Consider the following 20,190-nt stretch of genomic DNA (forward strand, 5'->3'; position numbering starts at 1 on the left):
GTAAGAAGCAATTTCATAACTAAGGGATTCCAGGCAGCTGAGTAATATTGCATTTAATTAAACTCATTGTCATGAGAGCTTTCGTTTTTAATGAACATATTCGCAAGCTTTCAGTGGAACGAAGAAAACCCAGATACTTTTTCATTTTTACAACTGCTTTTTTAGTTTCTTAAGTGTAAAGAAGCTTTAACTAAAGTAATCTTTTTTTGGTGGTACAAAATTTCCTAAATAGTTGGCAAAGTTGAAAATTATTTTGGTTTTGCTCTCCAATTTTGGAAAGTAACCTTTCATTTTTAAAGCATTTGGTCATCTGGCTTATGCAGAATAATAAAATATTAATTCTTCTTTACCTATTAGTCACTGTCTACTGAATTATATCTGAATACATAAAAACACACAGCAATATTAGAGAAGGGATGAGGAATTAAAAATTAGTTACTATTGACTCATTGTGACAAAAATTATACTATGCAGAACATGCCTGAGCCCGGAAATTTCAAAACAGTATTTATTGCTGCACTTTTAAATCATTCATTTTAATGTCTTTAATGTTAACTTCTTGAATGTGAATAAAAACCAATTTTTTAGGAATGTCCTGAAAAGTTGTAGTAAATAAGAATTGTAGTGGTTTCTCCTTTTATGGTAGTTGGATTTTTACTAGGTGAAATGGGTGATAGCCAGATACTTCTTGAGAATTTTCTGTATTTACAAATATTATATAATTTCTTTCCCTGATTGCAGAAGAATTCAAGTGGAATCATTGTCTTCTGTTTTCCTGTATTTTTAGAGTTCTTTTAACTACAGAGTTGTGAATTTGTGCTTTGAAAGAATTAATATAGTCGTTATTGCTTTCTGATTTGATTCTTTTTTTTACAAAAACAAAACAGTGAGAAGGAACTTGAGCTCTCAGTTGCTGCCTCTGGAGTTCAAGACCCAGAAAAGCAGGTAAGAAATTTGGATTTTCTTTCATCTATATAGCCTATTCTTTTTTTCTCACATGCACACTGTGGTTGCTTAGTCGCACAACTCTGTGGAGTTTCTATAAAATGATAAATGTTGGGCTATTTAATAGGGCATCAGTGTACAACAAAACTGAAGCCCAGGATGATGGGGCTGTGTCATGGTTTAACTCTAGCCAGCAGCAAAGCCTCACGAGCAGCGGCTTGCCCACTTCCCCACCAGTGGGACTGGGGAAAGAAAGAATAGGAAGGGTAAAAGCTGGAAAACTCAAGGGTTGAGATGAAGACAGTTTAACAAGGAAAGCAAAAGCTGCACGCACCAGCAAAACAAAGCAAGGAATTAATTCAGAGCTGCCCATGGACAGGCAGGTGTTCAGCCATCACACATCTTGGGAAGACAAACCATCCCTCCAAACATCCTCCCCTTCCTCCTTCTTCCTCCCACTTTATGTACTGAGTGTGATGTCCTACGGTCTGGAATATCCCTTTGGTCAGTTGGGGTTGCCTGTCCCAGCTGTGTCACCTCCCAGCCCCCCAGCCATACCCAGGCTCCTCACAGCGTGGCAGCAGAAAAAGCAGAAAGGCCTTGGCTCTGTCTAAGCCCTGCTCAGCAATAGAAAAACCACCTCTATATTATCAACCCTGTGTTCAGCACAAATACAAAACACAGCCCCACACCCCCCACCCCCTTCACTGTAGAAAAAATTAACTCTTCCCCAGGCAGAAACATCACAGGCTGTAAGTCATTAAACATACTTTCAGCATCAGAGGAAAATATTTTCATGGAAATTATTGAACATTTTCTTTTGCTGTGTCCAAATAGAAATTTGGTACCCACCAACAGTGGGTGTCATGGAAAGAATTACTTGGTGTCCAGTGGTAGCCTCTTAAATGCACACTGTAGTAACCTTTCTTTGGGAATGCAAAGTATGCTGTAGAAAGCTTTCTCTCCATTAAAAAAAAAGGTTGTTTTGCAGATGAGTTGATCTCATTCCAACAGTTTTTAATTTAAAATTTGTAATTTGTAATTGTAAATTAAGTGATCCAATATACTGCTTGGGATTACAAGCATTTTTATAGGATTTTGTAAAAAGCAAGTTGTTTGGTATTGTGTTGTTTGTAAGACTTAATGCAGTTTCTACTGTCTCCACTTTCTTAGTAAGGTGATGATTACATGAAGAATTTTGATTAGCATGCATCCAGGAGCAGGTTGTCAGCATTAGTAACATTATTAGGAGACTGATAATCTTGCAGAGACTGACAGAACTTGTGTGATTTGCATGTACTTGCCATGTGCCCAAAGCCATTGCAGGTTGGATATGGTGGAGATGTGCTGTTTAGGATGTAGGGTGATAAGTTTCAAGCAAGAATAGACTGGTTATTAAGGTAACTGGTTACTGGTTTAAATTATCACCAGTGCTGTTTTAGGGGAATGCTTTGACACAGATTGAAACTTGTGCCATTTTTGGAGGGTTCAGCAGAAGGGAAAGAAGGTCCTCTTTGCTAGAAAATGAAGGTGGATGAATAGCTAGCTGTAAGATGCTATTAGTCAGATCCTTGTGGGTCCCTTCCAACTCTGAATATTCTGTGAAGCCATTTCTTTCTTTCCATGAAACTTGGGAGACAGGAGACTGAGAATGCAGACAGACAAGCAATGAAGCTGAATCAAAATTTTTACTCCTAAATGAGGAAGAAAAACACCTGTCTGGTTGCATGTTCCTGCCTTCACTGCATAAAGTGTCTGTCATGCTTGTTTCATTGTCCCTGTTTCAAACTCTTTCAGCTCGGTTATCTGGCAAAAATCTGAATCTTTTTTGCTGCTTTAGTTGGTATAAAGGGGTCAGCTGGCTGATCAGGGATTCACATGGTGAAAGAGAGAGGAATAGAGGGTGCAGCTGGGAGGCAGGCAGGGCAGGAGGCATAACTGAGCTGGCTCTCCTGGCTCAGCAGGCTGCAAGGTCAGTGTAAACAGTTCTGTGTAATCAAAGCTGACTATGCAGCAGCATGCTGTGCTGCAGCACTCAATACACCATACACATCTCAGTCAGAGTCTGCAAAGTGCCTGTTGTAGGAACAGAATTCTATCCAGAGCAAGTACACAGCATGCATAGTGTTTTTAAAGCACTAATTTAGCTGAAAGCCTTCAATTAAATTGAATTGCTACATTCATTAGGCATCAGTCACTGTTAGCCTTAAATTGCCTCTCAGGGAGAGATTCTAATTAGGTGCATTTCTTGATTAATTACAGGTTGGTTAAATAGCAATGCCTGATTAAGAATCTATAAATGTAGACTGTTGTATGTGCTGCTTGTTTAAACTGAAACAATCCCCAGGATGAGCTGAGTACTGAAGTCACATCTGAAATCAGCAGTGGAGCTGAAATCTGGGGCACTTTGGGAATGCTTTCATATTAAAGCTGTTAGTGAAAAAGGCTGTTTTAAATGTTCTGCAGCTCAAGACACTGGATTTGAAAAGACAAAAAGTCTGTAGACTGCTTTATATAATTCAATTGCTTTAGCTGGTATCTGTTATCCAATTCTATGTTCACATCTAGACATTTGAAGTTAAATACTATAAGCAAATATTTATGTCTAGTAGATTTTGAGAATTTGTGTCTAAACACTGTATTCCTTGATTGGTGAGTACTAACTGCCTTGTATGCACTGTCTTGCAGCTAAATGATGAGGAGGTAAAGATTTAATATTTTGTTGAAATATTTCCATATTGTAGGGTATATGGTTTTCTGGTGGATATTAATATGTAGCTGGTTTCGGGTATTATTTTCTCTCAATGCATGTTAGTTGAAGAACTTCAATATTAGGACCAATAAATTCAGAACAATATCTCTTTTATTTATACAGTGTATGATTTTTTTTTTCCATTCTTCTATTGCCTTATTTAAACAAACATTAGAATAGTTATGCAGGGCAGTTGCTGTAAGGGCTTTCTGGGTGTGATAGGATAGTTCTGAAACTGACTTGCATGCCTTCATATTATTTGCTTGTTGCTTTTGACATTTTTCTGAGGCTGACAGTTATCAATAAACATTTGCTACTTCTGTTTTAAAAAGAACTCCCTCCAAAAACTTGTAATTTTTGTGATTGAAAAAAATTAATAAGATCAAAAGGATTCTAAAAGTAAAATAATGGTATTGAAGGAAATGTTTATTGGAAAAAGTCCCACTGTGTATTTGTATTTTAGTTTTTACTGATAATGAGGTATTTCAGTCTTGGGTTGGAGGGGGAGGGATTTCAGAAACTTTTCTTTGCATAATATGAGTATACTGTCACTGTGGAAAATTGATAGCTGTAGATAAACTGTTCTAAAGTCATGTTCTTTTTTCTGGACATTAACTAGATTTATATACTTCTGAAACCAATTACAAGGTTGCTTTTTGTAAATCTCTGATAAAAGTTCTGAATTTCCTTGTAATACTGGATTCCCAGTAGATCACTGGAAGAAAAAAAATGCAGTTACTAGAAATTTAAACATTTGAAATTTGAAAGTTGAGATCCAGTGAAGTGTTTAACCCAGCGTAAATGGAGGTTCAGAATATTTCCTAGTAATGAGGCAACTTTTTTTTTTGGTTTTTTTTCCCTCTCTCTTTTTCTTACTACTACTTTTTTTTTTTTTTCCCCTTCAGCCAAATAGATTGAAGCAGTTTGGCTTCACAGCAAGAGCTTTTGAAGAGAAGGTACCTCCTGAAAGGCCCAGGGTGGCTTTCCAGACTCCAATGCCAGCTCGTTCAGCCTCTCCAGTGAATGAAGACTCTCAGAGTGATAAGGACTTTCAGAGGGGTCTAGTCAGCAGTCTTGGGGAAATGGTGGCTCCCAGGTGCTTCACCATCATGTTCATTTTACATGTTAAATAAGATTGTTGTTTAACATGTTATTGCTGCTGAGGTAGAGCTCAGTAGTACTCTTGATCCTTCTCCAAGGAGCTGATGAAGGTAGAAATAATATTTTGACAATTAACAGAAAACTTACTACTTTGTACTGGAATAAACTTACAATGTCAGTTTCCTCATGGTTTATTTGAAGGCATCCATGGAGGCTGGATTATCTCTGAAGGCAGCTGTCTCATAGTGGATTTTTGTGTAGGACAAGGGTTGAACTGTAGAAATTATGTCCATGTCTGTAATACTGAGTCATGTTGTGAGAATGCTTGGGCCCATGCCCTGCAGAGTCCATGTTTTCAGAAGGCTGATGTGGCACCAGTTTGGCTCCTGTTAATTAAGCAGTCTCCCAGGGCTGAGCTCAGGAATGCACTGTAGGCAAGGGCAGCTTCCACTGGGTGCTGTGATTGTGCTAAACTGAGAGAAGGCACGTGGCTGAAGCTCTGCTGTGCTATTCACCCTTTGACCAGATCTTGCCTTGTTTTCTCTACTGATGCAGCCAGGAAGTACCATTAACTGAGCCCCTTCAAGAAGGAGTGCTTGTTTTGTGTTCTTAGATCTCTGGAATAGTCTGGGTTCATGTACTGCTCCCTCAGGGAAGGTTAATTCCATGCTGAGACTTATTGTATCTTGTTCCTGCATGTCACTAATGAGAGGTCTTCAGCTGAACTAAATCTAGAATTTTCCCATAATGAATTCTCCTTCTGTCCCCATCCCTGCTTGATTCTCTTTCCCTCCCTCTTCTCTCCTCCCCCCACTTCTTCTGATGATATCTTTTCAGTTGTGCAACAAACCAAGGAGTTGTGTCCCTTTTTTCTTTAAGGCTTGCCCCGTTGCCACCGCCTCCACCACCAGTTTTGACAGACAACTATAAAACACCTTATGATGATGCTTATTACTTTTATGGGGCTAGGAATCCCTTGGATCCTGCTCTTGCATACTGTAAGTTGATGATTTTAGGTGGTTATTAGAGTGATTCATATGACTGCTTTTAATCTAGTTAAGTGATGAACAATGTAGAACTTGTAACAATAAATTAAACCCATTTTTAAGGTGTGTATTGAATTAAAAGGGCTTTTTTTTTCCAATATTGTTTTTGAATGAAGTAATTTTCTCCAGCAACAAAATGGGCTGTGACTTCCTGAAATCTTGTTCATCACTTGAACAAGCTCTAGTCTCAGATTTTTTGTTGTTACTTCTCCCAGATAATTTTCTTTATAATATTGATAATTAAAACATTATTTCCTAAAATCACTTAAATAATAATTAATTATATGTTTAGGTGTTGTTACAATTTCAGATATAATAATCAATATTTTAAAGATATTTATTAATACATTAAATATATTAAAATAATGTATGAAGTGGTCTACTTTTGTATTTTAAGAACTCCTTTTTTGTCTGTCCTTTACTTCATGATGATTTCATGATTGAAACTTATTGTGATTTGTGTAGGGAGGGACTGGATTATGTGGTGTTCGTTTTCCTCTTTTTTATTTTTTTCTTTTTTAGAGAAAAAATCAGAAATACTTTAAATTTTTTGGGCTGTCTTCATAGGAAAGGTAAAATAAAGGAGAAAAAAACTTAGAAAAATAGCTCTTTTACTAGTTGATTTAAATGACATTTGGAAAGAATGATGATGTGTCACCATTAAGCAAGTAATTTAATTTTGTTATTTGATATAGAATATATTGATGAGGTAATTTGTCAAATCTAAAGGGATTTAGTTGAATTTAGGAAATAGATTTGTACCTTGGCATTGTATTTCTTGCTTTAGAGGGCATATTAAGGGTTAGCTGAGTTTGTTATAGAAGCTGAGAGTTCTGTTTGTTCTGTACTCACAGAGTTTGACTGGTGAACTCTGTTCTTTTAGATAATGAAAAATATTTCTATCTGAGCATTCAAAATTTAAAGTATGGTTTGTTCTGGTTTTTTACTGTGCAGATGGTACAGGAATGATGGGAATGCAACCCACACCTATTCTGGATCCTCCTTTAGGCCAAGCTCCAGTAGAGCAGCCTGTGTAAGTATTATCTATATTTGTATTCTTTATGTATATTTATCTGTATTGATATTTTTCTTGTATGTTGGTAATATTTTGCTGAGAACAGATATACCTTTGAAATAAAATGTGTTAAAGACAACTCTTCAAACTTCTATCTAGACAATAAAAGAATAATTCATTCAACTGCTATTTTCATATGGATTTAAGAAAATGTTTGGGATTATAAACTGCCAGGCTGTGGGAAGCAACAGCTCTTAAATACTTCAGGAATGGATTTTTTAAAAAAAATTTTACCTCACTCTGGACCCTATGATGTTTTCCTTTTATATGTGTGGTTTTTCAATTTAGAAGCAACATTGGACAGAGGAATACAGGAGACAGACAAAGAAGGATAGGAGTGTATTCTGAAGAAAAAACAAAGCCTTCCAAAGAGGCAACATTATCTTATCAACAAGAACTACAGCAGCAGGTACTGAGTGATAAAGCTTCTAACTCTTCATTCTTTATTTTTTTGGCATATGATGGTTTTAACTATAGTACTCTTTCAGAGAACTTTATGTAGCATACAAATAAAAAGCTTTTTAACTCTCCTTCCTTTCATCACTTCCTTCCTCTGACTCTGCTTTAGCTCATTTTAGCTCTTCAGGTGGACAGTAAGCTCTTCAAATTTTTTGTCAGAGGCAGAGAGAATGTTAAGAATGTTACAGCAAACAGATTAGTTCCACTCATGTATCTTTATATAATTATTTTCATGAAGATAAGAACCTGCATCTTAAAAGGAATGGCTTGTATTGTTCTGATATTCCATTATTGCTATAATTATTAGGAACAGTCTAATTTCTGTAAGTTTTTCATGATCATTTGGACACCAATTCAAAGGTTTGCCAAATATTTATTTCCAGTGTGTTTGTAGGCATTGTCTCATTTTTTTTTTTAGCTTCTCTTTTGATAGACTAGACAATTTTTTTGTGTCTCCTGTTCCAGTAGACACCTTAGTCCTATACTCACTTTAGTGGCCTTTTGCTGCTGCATCTTGAGGGAGTTTATAGTTATAAAATGTATTTGACCATGATGAAATATGTTACTTTTGGAGAAATTTTCCTAGTACCCAGTTCAGGGGCCCTTAACATTTTCTTATCTGATTTTTCATGTATTTCCTTGGTAGACGTAAATAATACCAATAAAAATACTGTCGTTCTAATTATGTTTATGCATAAGGGATAAAGGAAAGGCTGCCATCCAAGGGCAAATAGAGAATAGAATAACCATTTAGGAATAGTGTCAGGTACTGTACATATGGTTCTCTGAAGGCATTTTGTCACTATAGTCCTAAATAAGTATTACCTTGCAATATGAGAGACTGCACAATATGACATAAAGGTCTAATAAACATGGCATGATACAACCTTTCATAGTTGTTATGGTTGAAAGCAATCAGAATATTCTTCTTTTTGCTATAGATAGACCTGACTGATGTTTTTTGTAAACAGTTGAAGGGCTTTGTTGACTTATTATATCTCTTATGGAATTGGGATTACTTGATAAAGGGAAATTGTAGCATCATGGAGTGGCCTAGGTTGGTAGGGAGCTTAAAAATCATCTAGTTCCAGCCCCACTGCCATGGACACCTTCCACTAGATGAAGCTGTGTGACACCCCATCCAACCTGGCCTTGAACACTTCCAGAAATGGGCATCCACAACTTCTCTGGGCAACCTGTTCCAATGCCTCACCACCCTCATAGTGTTTTATCTAGTTGTAGTTATCTAATGAAATGTTTTTCTAATGCACATGAGAAATAAACTTAAGAAAATTACATTAATATATTTCAAATACAAAAAATAGTTAATGTTTTAAAAGCTCTGAGTAAAAGGTGACTTTTTAACAGCTGTTCACTTTATAAATTCTATAAATTAGGAGACTTAATTGCATAAATGATTTTGAAGAAAGAGAAGAGCAAAGCATATGAACATTCTTGTGTCACACATAGATCATAGTGAACTACCACTGAAAACTATTTTATGAGTGATTATGGAATTGTGTAGGCATTTATTATTAGGAGTCATCTCCAGTCTAAGTTTTGGTTAAACAAAACATACCAGATTGAGAGAAGCAAGTGTAACAATATTGTAGAATTTTGCCTTTTTAATTTTCAGCCAGTATACACATCTGTATCAAAGATCCAGAGATACGGAATTTTTGATCTAGTGCAAATGTCACATGTGGACCTTTCTGGAACTTGGAAGTTTTATGATGTGTAGGATGTTTCTCTGATTATGCACAACTGACCAAGCACAACAGAACGTGATGCACTGTGTGCAGTGTGGACAGTGAACTGTTTGGATTTTCTTGCTCTAGATAAAGGAAATAGATAATGAGAGCATTCAGTTTGCTCTGTTAACTTTTATTCAACTTCTACTTAAAATGATATTATTGTGGGACTAACTTTGGTTGGATTGTTTTCAGATAAGAGAGAGAGAAGAGCGACGCAGGCAAGAGCGAGAGGAGAAGGAGAAGTTAGAAGCAGAAATGAAGAATTACAATCCCTGGGGAAGAGGTGGTGGTGGTGCTCCTCTCAAAGATGCAGAAGGAAATCTGATAAGTATGTTTGTGAAAATTATGGGTTGTCTTTTCAAAGCTGATGTTTTCTTGCTCTTGTAAGAGCTCTATTCAGCCATATTATTCCTTGTTTTGTTACAATGGTAGCCCTTGACAAATAAGACTTGTTTCAAGGAGATGCACTCCAGGAATAATTATTATTTTGATTTCTGTAGAATCATTCAAAGATTGAATAAACAGGGCTAAACAATCCAAACAAAATGGGAAACACAGGATATGTCAACTTTAAGTGAAGACTCAATGCAGTTGTAAAGGGAGAAGGAGGAAAACAAGCTGTCAGAATTATCTGCAATACAAATATGTTAAAGTCTGTTGTGAAGATTTTTTATTTAAGCATGTCCTAGGAAACAGGTTTTTAGATTTTTTTTTTCTTTTTGAAAATGATTTCTAGGCTTAGAAATCTCTATTTGTGATATGAAAAATGGAAATGTGTTTATATAAATATACAAAGCTAAGTGGAATATTTATACTTCCCTAAGTAACACTGCTGGTAAATGGCTATATAAAGAGCACTCAGCAGTAATGTTTTATAAGGCTTGCTTTTTTCCAAGTGCTGTTTTATACAAGATGGGAGTAGGGAGCTGGAGGATAGCTATAATCCAGGTTGTTAATCTACTCTTCCAATAAATTGTTTAATATTTACTGGATAACAGTTTATATACAAAAATAATTTGTTTTAGTTGTATGACACCTGAGCAACATGTCAAAATTAATAGTATGTTTTGAGAGTAGTGAGTAAAGTTTAAATGCTTTTTAAAGATTTTGTGGCCAAATTAAAAGTTTAGAAGCTTGTATTAAGGATCCAAGCTTGTGTTTATCCTCAGGGCAGATAGAGGTGTTCATACTGCCTAACTCCAGGCACTGTATTTATGTGTTTGGCTTCTTCCTCTAGGCTTCAGCAGTGGTGTGGCTGGAAATGTAAAGGTCTCATACTGACCTGAGCCCTACACATAACTGCTGAGAAGTTTATCTCTGTCTGTAAATGGGAAACCAAGAGAAAGAAGCTTCTTACCTTGTTTTCCTGAATTAAATATGTAAAATACTTTTCCCATCATAGCTTGGCAGCATGATGTATAAGCTATGAGTCGAGTGTTGTGAAACAGGACATGCTTTCTGACATGTCTTTTTAATGTGGTGTGACTTGTCTTTTCATCCTCTTAAAAATGTCTGTAAATAGCTTTTTATCACACTCTGATATATGCAAAGGTTGTTTTACAGAGAGGCATGAAATTTAAAGTTCTCGGAATCTGTGTGCTTAAATGACTACAGTAATTCATAATTATCAGAAACACTATTTCAAAATGTAATCTGAAAACTGTGCAGTGCTTTTTTGTTTTGAAATGAGCCTTCTAAGTGTAGTATGGTAACATTTCAAAATCAGCTGAAATTAACTTCTTTGATCAGGCACCATGTAAATTTTGATGAAAGTGTCACATAATGTTGCTTTGCTTACATATTGAAATCTGCACCTGGATTATTACTGAAGACATGAAGACCAAAATATGCTTCAGTGCTTCAATTACACTTATTTCCCTCAACAGTAATTAGAGAGATTCAGCACTTAAAATATCAATACTAAACTCAGAAGTATTTTACAGTTTTAAGGGGATAGAAGAAAGGGTGGTTTCTAAATATCTATTGCAACACGGACTTGACAGGCAGTTTTGTCTTTGAGGTCTTTATCTTTCCAATTAATAGCATTTGGAGGCAGGGGAGAAGGGAGGTTTGTTGTGAAGAATCATTCCTGACAAAGGAAAAGTGACAAAATGAATCTTTTAATCTGTTAATTAATAACTAGTTAATTATTAGAATCTCACCCTTACCTCTGTATTCTTGTCTTTGCCTGATTTTTTTGTTTCATATCATGGCAGATATGCTCAGGAAAAGTGGAATCTGGTCAAAACCCCCTGTATTTTGGAGAATCTACAGTGAGCATGCCTTGATGAGCTTAAAACACTATAAACAGTTATTTCCCCTTTCCTTTAGCGGACTTGACTGTCATGCACAAGCGAAATGAAGAGGCTTATCATAATCCTGAGCCAAGACCAAATGAAGATAAAAGGGCTATTGTTGACCTAAATCTGGCCTCCTCGAGACCTGAGAACTCAGAAGCATCTACAAATAAAATAGCAGGTTTTTAAGAATACTGTATTGCTCCTCTAACTATCCATAAGTCTTAGTGATCAAAATTCCATAGTCTTTACCTCTTTCTGGTAGTCCTAATGTAGTGTTAGCGCTCTCTACCTGTCAAGTCAGTTTCATGCTTATTTCCCAGATTTCTTCATTGCTGTCACTGTGTGCTCTTAAAATCTTATCTGTCTTATCATCCTGATAACTAAAGCTGTTTTAGCCCCGAAGAGTCAGGATCAGTATATTAATTTTCCAGATTTGATGTTTCTAATCAAATCTTTGTACACGTTTGTCTTATTTTTAAATGGCACAGTAAAATACAGCTGTGTAGTAGGTGAGACTGGAATAAAAGGAGATCTTCAGGTATATGATGTTAGAGGTTCAGGTGAGATTTGTACAGTAATTAGGTTAACAAGTTCTGAAAGTTACAGGTAAACTGGGTACATATGGAGCCCTATGCACTGCCTCCAAGTTCTAAGGATTTTGATTTATTTTCATATTTTAAAACCAATGCATTTTTATCTTCCAGCATTTTGTGAGACATCTAAATGAGAGCACTGTGTTACTCCAGACCTGTCCCTAGTTTAGCATGGGCAAAGGCCAGGCTTGGTGATGGTCTTCTCAACTCAGCTTAGATGGTACTTTTCCTTATCTTGTTTGAATTGTTGCACTTCTTAATAAAGAGTTACATGGTATTGCAATACACAGGTTGTATATTTAACCATTTAGTAAGAAGTGAAACAGGAAGGCTGTTAAAGTAATAAAGTTAAAGAGCCAAGAGCCTCTTATTTAGATCGCTTATTTTGGGATCAGGAGGTGGTGCAGATCAGTGATGGGAACTTTATAGTCTTGCACCTTGAATTTGATCAGCCATGTAGTAGAGTGGCTTTGTGTATGTTTTGGTGGGTTTGGTTACTTGGACTTTTGGAGTTTTTTTGGTACGCTGCCCTGTTAAAAGAGGAACTTGCAGGATAGTATCTGGTACACAGCAGGCATTTTCCTTGATACTTTCCATAGTAACTTGTCTGTCTTGCACCCATGCCATCTAAATGGTATATAAAATTTATTCTGCTTTTTCATATGTAAGTAACTCCATCATGAAAGAGTCACATGTAAATTTAGTTTGATTTTGGTAGGATTCAAGCATTGCTTCCATGTAAGGAAAAATAATTTCAAAGTGTACTCCTTGGTATGCAAACATATCCTCCTAAGGCTAGGCTGTAGCAGTAAACATGAGAATTCCTATGAGAATACTTTAATGTGTTATTTATGCTTTCATCTGACTTGGGTGTTACCATATAGGGAAATGTAATGTTCATCTCAGCTGAGTGGAGCTATTGCTCTTGCACATCTTTGAGGCGCCATCCTTCAGAGCAGACGTGATGCGAGTGAAGAACCTGCTGCATGAGCTGGAAAGTGAACACAACTTCCTCTGCTTTTCTTTTACTTCCTTTCTTTCTCCTCTGCTTCTTGTAGGGATTCCGTTCTGCAAAACCTGCTCTGTGTGGTATCTGAATTAATCCTCCTATCTAGAGCTTTGGGAACAGTATGGTTATGTCGTGGTCGTAACTCAGGGCTAAAGGAAACCTGACGCTTCAAACTTTATAGTACAAAAACCAGTTTATACTGGCAGAATTCAGATTTCTGACTGCTTAGAATTTTATTTGCCAGTCTGGGGCTTTGGTTTTTGTAGCATCCTTTGCTATTTTGTGTAAATATTTGTTCTGTTAGGATGCTCTGTTTTTAAAGAGTGAATAAACCTGAGGAACATAACTGTGTGTTCTAAGTCAAAAGATTGCAAGCAGTAAAGTTACAAGGTGTAAAGTTACAAAGGTGTAAAGTATCTGCTATTCTAATTAATTTGCAGGTAATGTTCTTAGATGCTAAGCTGCAGATTGAACACTAGAATAGGTGACTTTAGTAGGTGTTATTTTGTAGAAATGCTGCTCACTTGGATGGTATTAAACAGTTCAAGTAAGAGCTTTGAAGCCCAGCTATAGCCTTGAGTTACGACTGCCATAAGCTTCCTTTTCAAACAAGTGTCTCGGATTCCCCATTTCTCACTCTGGCTTCCTGTCTTAAGTTTGTTTTTTATCTGTAACCTTTCCCCTCCCTTAGGTATTACATTTGCACAGGCCTCTCCTTTTGCTCGAGGTAATGTGTTTGCTGAGCCTCCATCTCCAGAGCAGCTAAAGCGACAGGAGTCCTACAAGAACTTCCTGCGTCTACAGGTGAATGCTCGTGCCAGATATCATCCAGTGAGATAAATTGTACAAAGAGGATTTGCACTCAGAGTAAATCATCACTGCCCACCAAAAACCTTACCTGTGCTATCACAGCCAATTCTGCACACAAGAGATGGACTAAAAGCTACATACCATGGAGTTTCTTGGATTTTGGCTTACTTAATAGCATCACTTAGACGAGCATTTCTTAATAGTTGGCTTCTATAATCTAGGCTCTATATATTTTTTTATGTACAGCTCTCTAAATACAGTATTGAGTTCTGAAACTGTTTGCATACATAAATGACTACAGAAACCAAGATGTTTGCCCCTGGAGGTCTACATGACAAAAATGCACATTCATCGAAATGAAATGGTGATCAGTCATAGTGTAGTTATTTATTGATGGGTATATAAAATCTGGTTGGTCCTCAACCAGCTTATGTCTTCTGTCCATAATATTTGACATTTAATCTTATGCTGCATGAATTAAATATCAGTGTAATTAAATACCATTATCAAGGAAATAATAGATAATTCAAGAGACTACTAAAGTTGTGCACTGTTTGATGTGGATCTTTTGAAAAGAAGAGATCAAAGGTTTTTTTCCATGCAAAGGGCTGCCAAATAGACTAAAGAATGGGCAGATCTTTTGCTTCAGTAAGTCAGAGCTTTGTCTAATAATACTGCAATAGTGGAATGGAAAAAGATAATTGCCATATCTTTTTTGTTTCCCATCTTCCATTATATAACTAGTGAGTATAAGTGTTACTCCAGCACCTCTTGAACAGAGCAAGTGTTAGGAAATACTCTGGTTTTAATAGTATTGTTTATAAATAATTTTCCTGTAGAGGGGTGGCTCTGATGGCAAAAAAGAAATGGGAAAATAGAATCTTGTTTTAAGGGAGTTCCGAAGCTGAAATATAGGACAGGCTCTAGGATTCTTTCAGTTGCACCATATAGCTCTTGATTTGCAAATATGTACTGCAGAAATCATGGTGGTAAATGTTGTTAATCAGATTGCTACTGGCTATTGACAGTTGAATACTTCTTTGTTTTATTTTTAAGATTGAGGAAAAGAGACGTAGGGAAGAAGCAGAGCGAGAAAAACTTCGAATAGAAGAAGAAAAAGAGGAAAAACGACTCGCAGAGCAGAGGATGAGAATTCAAAAAGCATATGAAGAGGAGCTAGAGGAGAGGAGGAGGAAAGATGAGGAGGTGTAGTATTTTGATACTTTGACTTCTTTCCATCCTAAACTAACCCTTTGTAATACCTGTTGTGTAGAAGGTAAGCCAAGAAGTGTCATGTGAATTGATCTTTGCTTTTAAATGGGTCTGCATTAGGCAGAGGAGAGGTGGAAGATTGTCAGCATTAACTTGCTCATTCTTTTCACTCTTCATGCTATACTGAAAACTTGAAGTATTGTTAATTCTTTCAAGAAAAAAACCTGTAGTTTTATAAATGACAGTGGTGCTTTCCTCTCTAAAAGAAATTGGTGGTGAGGCCAATAAAAAGCTTTATCAAATTGGTGAAGTAAAAAAATATAATCCCAGTTTTTGTCTTAAATCTAGTTCTCATAGAATTATTTGAAAAATGTACCTATGCAGGAATATTTGTACAAACTTTTAGAACTGGCAAGGAGATAAGAGAGATAAGAATACTGTTTGTTTTTGATGAATGCCAAGCAGATCTAGTGAATAGTTTTCATGGAGGTAAATTCAAACCTAAATCAATAGCTATGGATTTAATTCATACCCCAAATTTTTATTTCTTGGGTTTTCATTTTTTAATAAATTTGCATTATTTAGAATATAATAAATAATTGTAGGAAGAGGACACAAGGCCATTAGAGAAAGAAGAGTCTTTTAGTGCCCTGTGGGATTATGGAAGATAAGATTAGGATGTAGGACTTGCAAATTTCTAAGACAGAATATTTATCTTACATTCTAAATTCTCCTTCCCCAGTATGAGCAGATTAGTTGGATGAGCCTTGTCTTCTGGGTACCAGAGCTGTTCTAGCAGAGAGTTGGGAGCTACCTGGTGTCATTGCTGTTCACAGTCACACGACTGAAACTGAGACCAGATGATAATTTCTCTGTGGTCTTGTGATAGTGTGGTGCATGTCTGCAGTATGTTTTAGTTGAATCCTAATTTTTGGAAATGACTCCTACAGTTTAGCCTTAGCTGATGGCAGATCTGGGGTCACACACTGGTGTTTATAGAAGTTATTAGGAATTCTGTTTAATGATATTAGCAAAGCCAGGGCTGCTACTATTTGAGGTTTGCATGAGATATATTTGAGTTTGGATATTTGAAGTCAGACTAATGAAATACGCTTTTTTATTTCATACTAATCACTTTGATGTGTAATTTTAGCTTCTCAAAGAGAAAGAAAACATTATTAATTGAGTCTTTTTTAATGTATTAATTATGTTACAGAGGAGATTGAAAAATAAAGAAGTAATTCAGTTAGGGGAAGAAAGGAGAAAAGAGGCAGAAAAACGACAAAAAGAAAAAGAAGAAAAGCAAGAGGAACAACTTAGACAATATTTTGAGAAAGAAAAGATGGAAGAGGAGAAGAAGATGGTATGTTTAAGTGACTTGCTAAGAAAGCTTATAAAAATAACTGGATTTTAAGGAAATCACATGGCTTCTTAGGCCTCTACCTTCAGTGTTGTTCATCTCTCAATTTATGAAACTGCAGTATACTTAATGCAGGAGAACAGCTGATGGGAAAATCAGTCATACTGCAGTAGAAACTTACCTTGTTAATCAAATTTACATTAAAAATAGTAAAAGCAAGATTAATAATCTGCACTCAATGGCTGATTTTTATATCTGGTGTGAAATACTGTGACCTGCATTTGCTGAAGTGTAAATACAAATAAAATTGTTTATTGGTGGACTGGTAGGACTGTTCATCTTAAACAATGGTGTTTTTTGGAAATTTAATTATTTTCATTTCATCTGGATGATGTTAAAAATCCATCACATAGCATTCTGATGGACAAAATCTAAGTAAATTTTAAAACTCTCTTATAAAATTTGTACTAAATTTCTGTAATTTATCTAAAATAAACAGATATAAAGGAAGTGTCTAGAGGAAAAAAGATATACAACTGAAATATAAATTAAGAAAAAGCCACCCTACAGCATAGAAAAAAAGTATTAAAATTTCTATAGGTTGAAAACAAAAATCACATGAAATAATTTTTGTGGTTGTTTCATGTACTTAGGAACATTTCTTTCTGTCAAAGGGAAAACACTAACAAAACTTTGCCTGTCCAAAAGAACACTTCATTCAGAAGCTGTAGGGATGTAGTTTCAGTGTTGGTTTCCTCCCTGCAGCTGTCACGGCAACCTTCACCCGTCATTCCCGCCCTGCAGAACAAATCAGCGAGAAAAGAGGAGAGGATTCCCTCTGCTGAGAGCCATCTGTCTTACTGTGCACAAGTATGTGAGAGCACAAGGCTGTCAGAGCAAACTTCTACTGCTTTATTTAAAAATGGGTATGAAATCATGCCAGGATTTTAAAGTTTGCCAGTTATTACTGCAATGCCACGGATAATGAGACAGCCTTTACATTAATCAGTCTTGGAGATCTGAAAGTTAAGGTTAAATTTTATTTCAAGTATTGAAGAATTTTTTTGCACATGCGTCATTTTCGGTTTTTTTCTGCATGTGCATTTTCTGTAGGAACGAGTACCTCATTTTGGAGAGGACATAACACTGTCCAGACCCTTACCAGGGGTTGATGATCTCAAGATTTAGGATAAGAAAGTTTGCATATAATCGAGCAGCTCATCATTTTCACTCACAGAAGGACTTTGCTCAGGCATGAAGTTTAATGTTGATTTGTAGCTGCTGACATTCTTGTGTAATCTTTATGTATTTCAAAGTACAAGGAGATTATTACTCCCAATATGCTTTGCTTTCTTCTCTGCATCACAAATGAGTTACAGTAGTGGTTCTGAGACCTCTCATTTCTTTTACTTGATAGTCTTCTCTGGGGCTTTTTTGGCTTTTAAAATAAATTTCTCCTAGAAGAGAGTAGATTAAATAATTGTTTATGATATTTGAATCTCAGGCTATACTTTTGTCTTTTTATTGAGAAAGTGTTTGCTTGTTTGTTTGTTTTTACCAACTCTTTGTCTGAACTGAGCTAAATACTTTATAGTGCAGTTTCAGAGAATATTTTGTCACACTTTAAACCGTTGTTTTCCCTAAATTTCCTAAAAGTGGAGAATGCTCTGGAGGTAGGTCAGTTTATTTCTTTAGTAGTACTTGGAATAGATTTGTTTAGAACTCTGAATAGTGCATTATAGGTATTGTCATAGTAATTTTGGATTATACATTGAAAGATCGGATTTAAAAAACCTTAGGCATTCACATCCTGTAAGGCTACTGTTCTGACTTCCAACTGTTAGTGTACATTAGCTGTAAAATAAGGAAATGAAATGTACTGCAGTTTCTTCCTTTTACAAATGACATTTGATATTGATGATTGTCACTAGGATCCTCCACAGCCCAGAGCTCCTTCTCCACCTGTCCCTGCTCGAAGAAATCAGCTGCGTTCATTAGGTGGGTATTTGTCTTCATTGCAGGCTCCTGTTACAGCAAACCCCTTCTCTGTTACAGGTCCTTTTCTTGCCTGCAAGAGAAGAGTCCTTTCAAGTTGGCATTTCTGTCTAGGTGTTTTCTCTCTTAGTACTATCAATGTATTAGTATGGTATGTCTGAGTTTTTAACACAAAATAAAAATGCGTTCATTATGTGTCATCATAAGGAAACATGTTTTTGTAAAAACTCTGGTAATGGAATAGTCTGTGTGGGAAGTGCTGGATCTTTTGGAACAGTGGTACCACTGTACCCAGAATATGGCAAAATGGGAAAGTTTTGGATTGGCTGAGTAAAAGATTAAACCAATAGGGTGTAGAACATTGCAGCTCTAACCCTTAAATTCTATCTACCTCTGTTAGTCTGCCTGATCCTCTCCTCATTCCTCTTAGATTTCACTGGTTGTTGTAAAATTCAGAAGTGCTGGAAGCATCTCCTTTGGTTTTTTAATATTAATTATCCTGGCAATATGTGGGTGGAGAGCAGTAATCTTTCTGCTGATACTTTTTTTACAAGTATATAAGAAATGTACGTGTATATGTAAATGTAGCAGTAAGTAAAATGAAATAAAATGTTAGTGATGGCCTACAAATGGTGCTAGCCTGCAGCAGAAAGTACCTGAGGCCATTCCAGGGATTTGTGAATTTTCCCCTAAATGGAAAGCAGAGTGGTTCTTAATTCAGCCTTTGGAAATTGATTGACTCAGACCTTCTGTCAAGAGAGAAATAAAGACATATAAACTGAGTCTCATTTCTGAGGATTTAAACTAGTAAGACTTGCCTGCTAAGTTCTGGCCACTAAAATCTAAAAGTCAGTCAAATATCCAGCTCTAAGGATGTTATTTGGAAAATGAGGAATTTCTGAAACTGATTTAACTTGTGGAGGAATGCTGTCCTGACCACAAAAAAAAGCACAGATCCAAAGCAGGTCTGAAAAGTCAACATAAGCATGTAATAAAAATTGAAGTTGGAACTCTTGACCACTTAAGAGAATCTGCGCTAGGCAGACAGATATCAACTTTTGAGTCAGGGAAAAAAATTATACTGAGTGCTTGCAGATACCACTGCAGTTCCTGTTATCTGAGGACTATGTAGGTTTGCATATTTCAAATTAAGCCTTTTTGCTGGCTACACCCACTTGTATCCCATAGCTTTTCCTTTTTTAAATACAGTGAAACATTTCCAGTGACATTTGTATGTCTTCTGCTGTTCAGGGGTTGTCATCCTTGTGCTGTCTTAAAATATAAATTCTGATCTTTCTAGTATATTAAATATTGTGATTCTTGTGTTTGTACAATCCTTTTTTTAATCCGCATTTCCTCATATCTGTTTTTTCCCTTTATTTTTTACTTATGTTTATATATAGACAGCTAAGTTGCTCTGATACGCTTTATTTTTAAATTATTTGTGCTAAATTCCAGAGGAGAGGAAGAATGTGATCAATGAATTGTCAGAGATGAGGAAACAGCTTCGTAGTGAAGAGAGGCGACTGCAGGAACAGTTGCTAAATGTGGCCAGTCATGATAATGTACCAATTACACGGTAAGAATTTAATCTTCTCTTTCAAAAGCTAGATTTTTCACAGGAACTTCCTGTGTAGCTGACCAATATACATGACTAGAATGAAAATACCAAGGTAGAACTTGTAAATATTTTTTTTTCTTTTTTTTTTTTAGTGTGTTTGTGTTTTTACCAAGACTCATGCTAAAATTTATTGTAAGAGTGGCTGTACTGGTAAGATA

At 36.0% G+C, this 20,190-nt stretch overlaps 1 protein-coding gene across 4 annotated transcripts in view; it reads left to right on the plus strand.

Moving 5' to 3' along the window:
* The window catches only part of CSPP1 (centrosome and spindle pole associated protein 1), a 66,564-nt gene that overhangs the window by 26,734 nt on the left and 19,640 nt on the right, over positions 1-20,190 (plus strand). For 3 of the 4 annotated variants that reach the window (XM_014274132.3, XM_014274264.3, XM_014274315.3), the window contains 13 exons: positions 888-945; positions 4,603-4,793; positions 5,678-5,796; positions 6,799-6,877; positions 7,208-7,328; positions 9,325-9,460; positions 11,464-11,610; positions 13,726-13,838; positions 14,901-15,050; positions 16,273-16,419; positions 17,182-17,286; positions 18,348-18,414; positions 19,870-19,990. In XM_014274132.3, the coding sequence (XP_014129607.2) occupies positions 888-945; positions 4,603-4,793; positions 5,678-5,796; positions 6,799-6,877; positions 7,208-7,328; positions 9,325-9,460; positions 11,464-11,610; positions 13,726-13,838; positions 14,901-15,050; positions 16,273-16,419; positions 17,182-17,286; positions 18,348-18,414; positions 19,870-19,990 (1,554 nt within the window). The remainder of the gene's footprint in view (positions 1-887; positions 946-4,602; positions 4,794-5,677; positions 5,797-6,798; positions 6,878-7,207; positions 7,329-9,324; positions 9,461-11,463; positions 11,611-13,725; positions 13,839-14,900; positions 15,051-16,272; positions 16,420-17,181; positions 17,287-18,347; positions 18,415-19,869; positions 19,991-20,190) is intronic. The other variant, XM_074551977.1, reaches the window with a different exon arrangement.

The sequence above is a fragment of the Zonotrichia albicollis genome, chromosome 1, assembly GCF_047830755.1.
Source record: "Zonotrichia albicollis isolate bZonAlb1 chromosome 1, bZonAlb1.hap1, whole genome shotgun sequence".
NCBI lineage: Eukaryota > Metazoa > Chordata > Aves > Passeriformes > Passerellidae > Zonotrichia > Zonotrichia albicollis.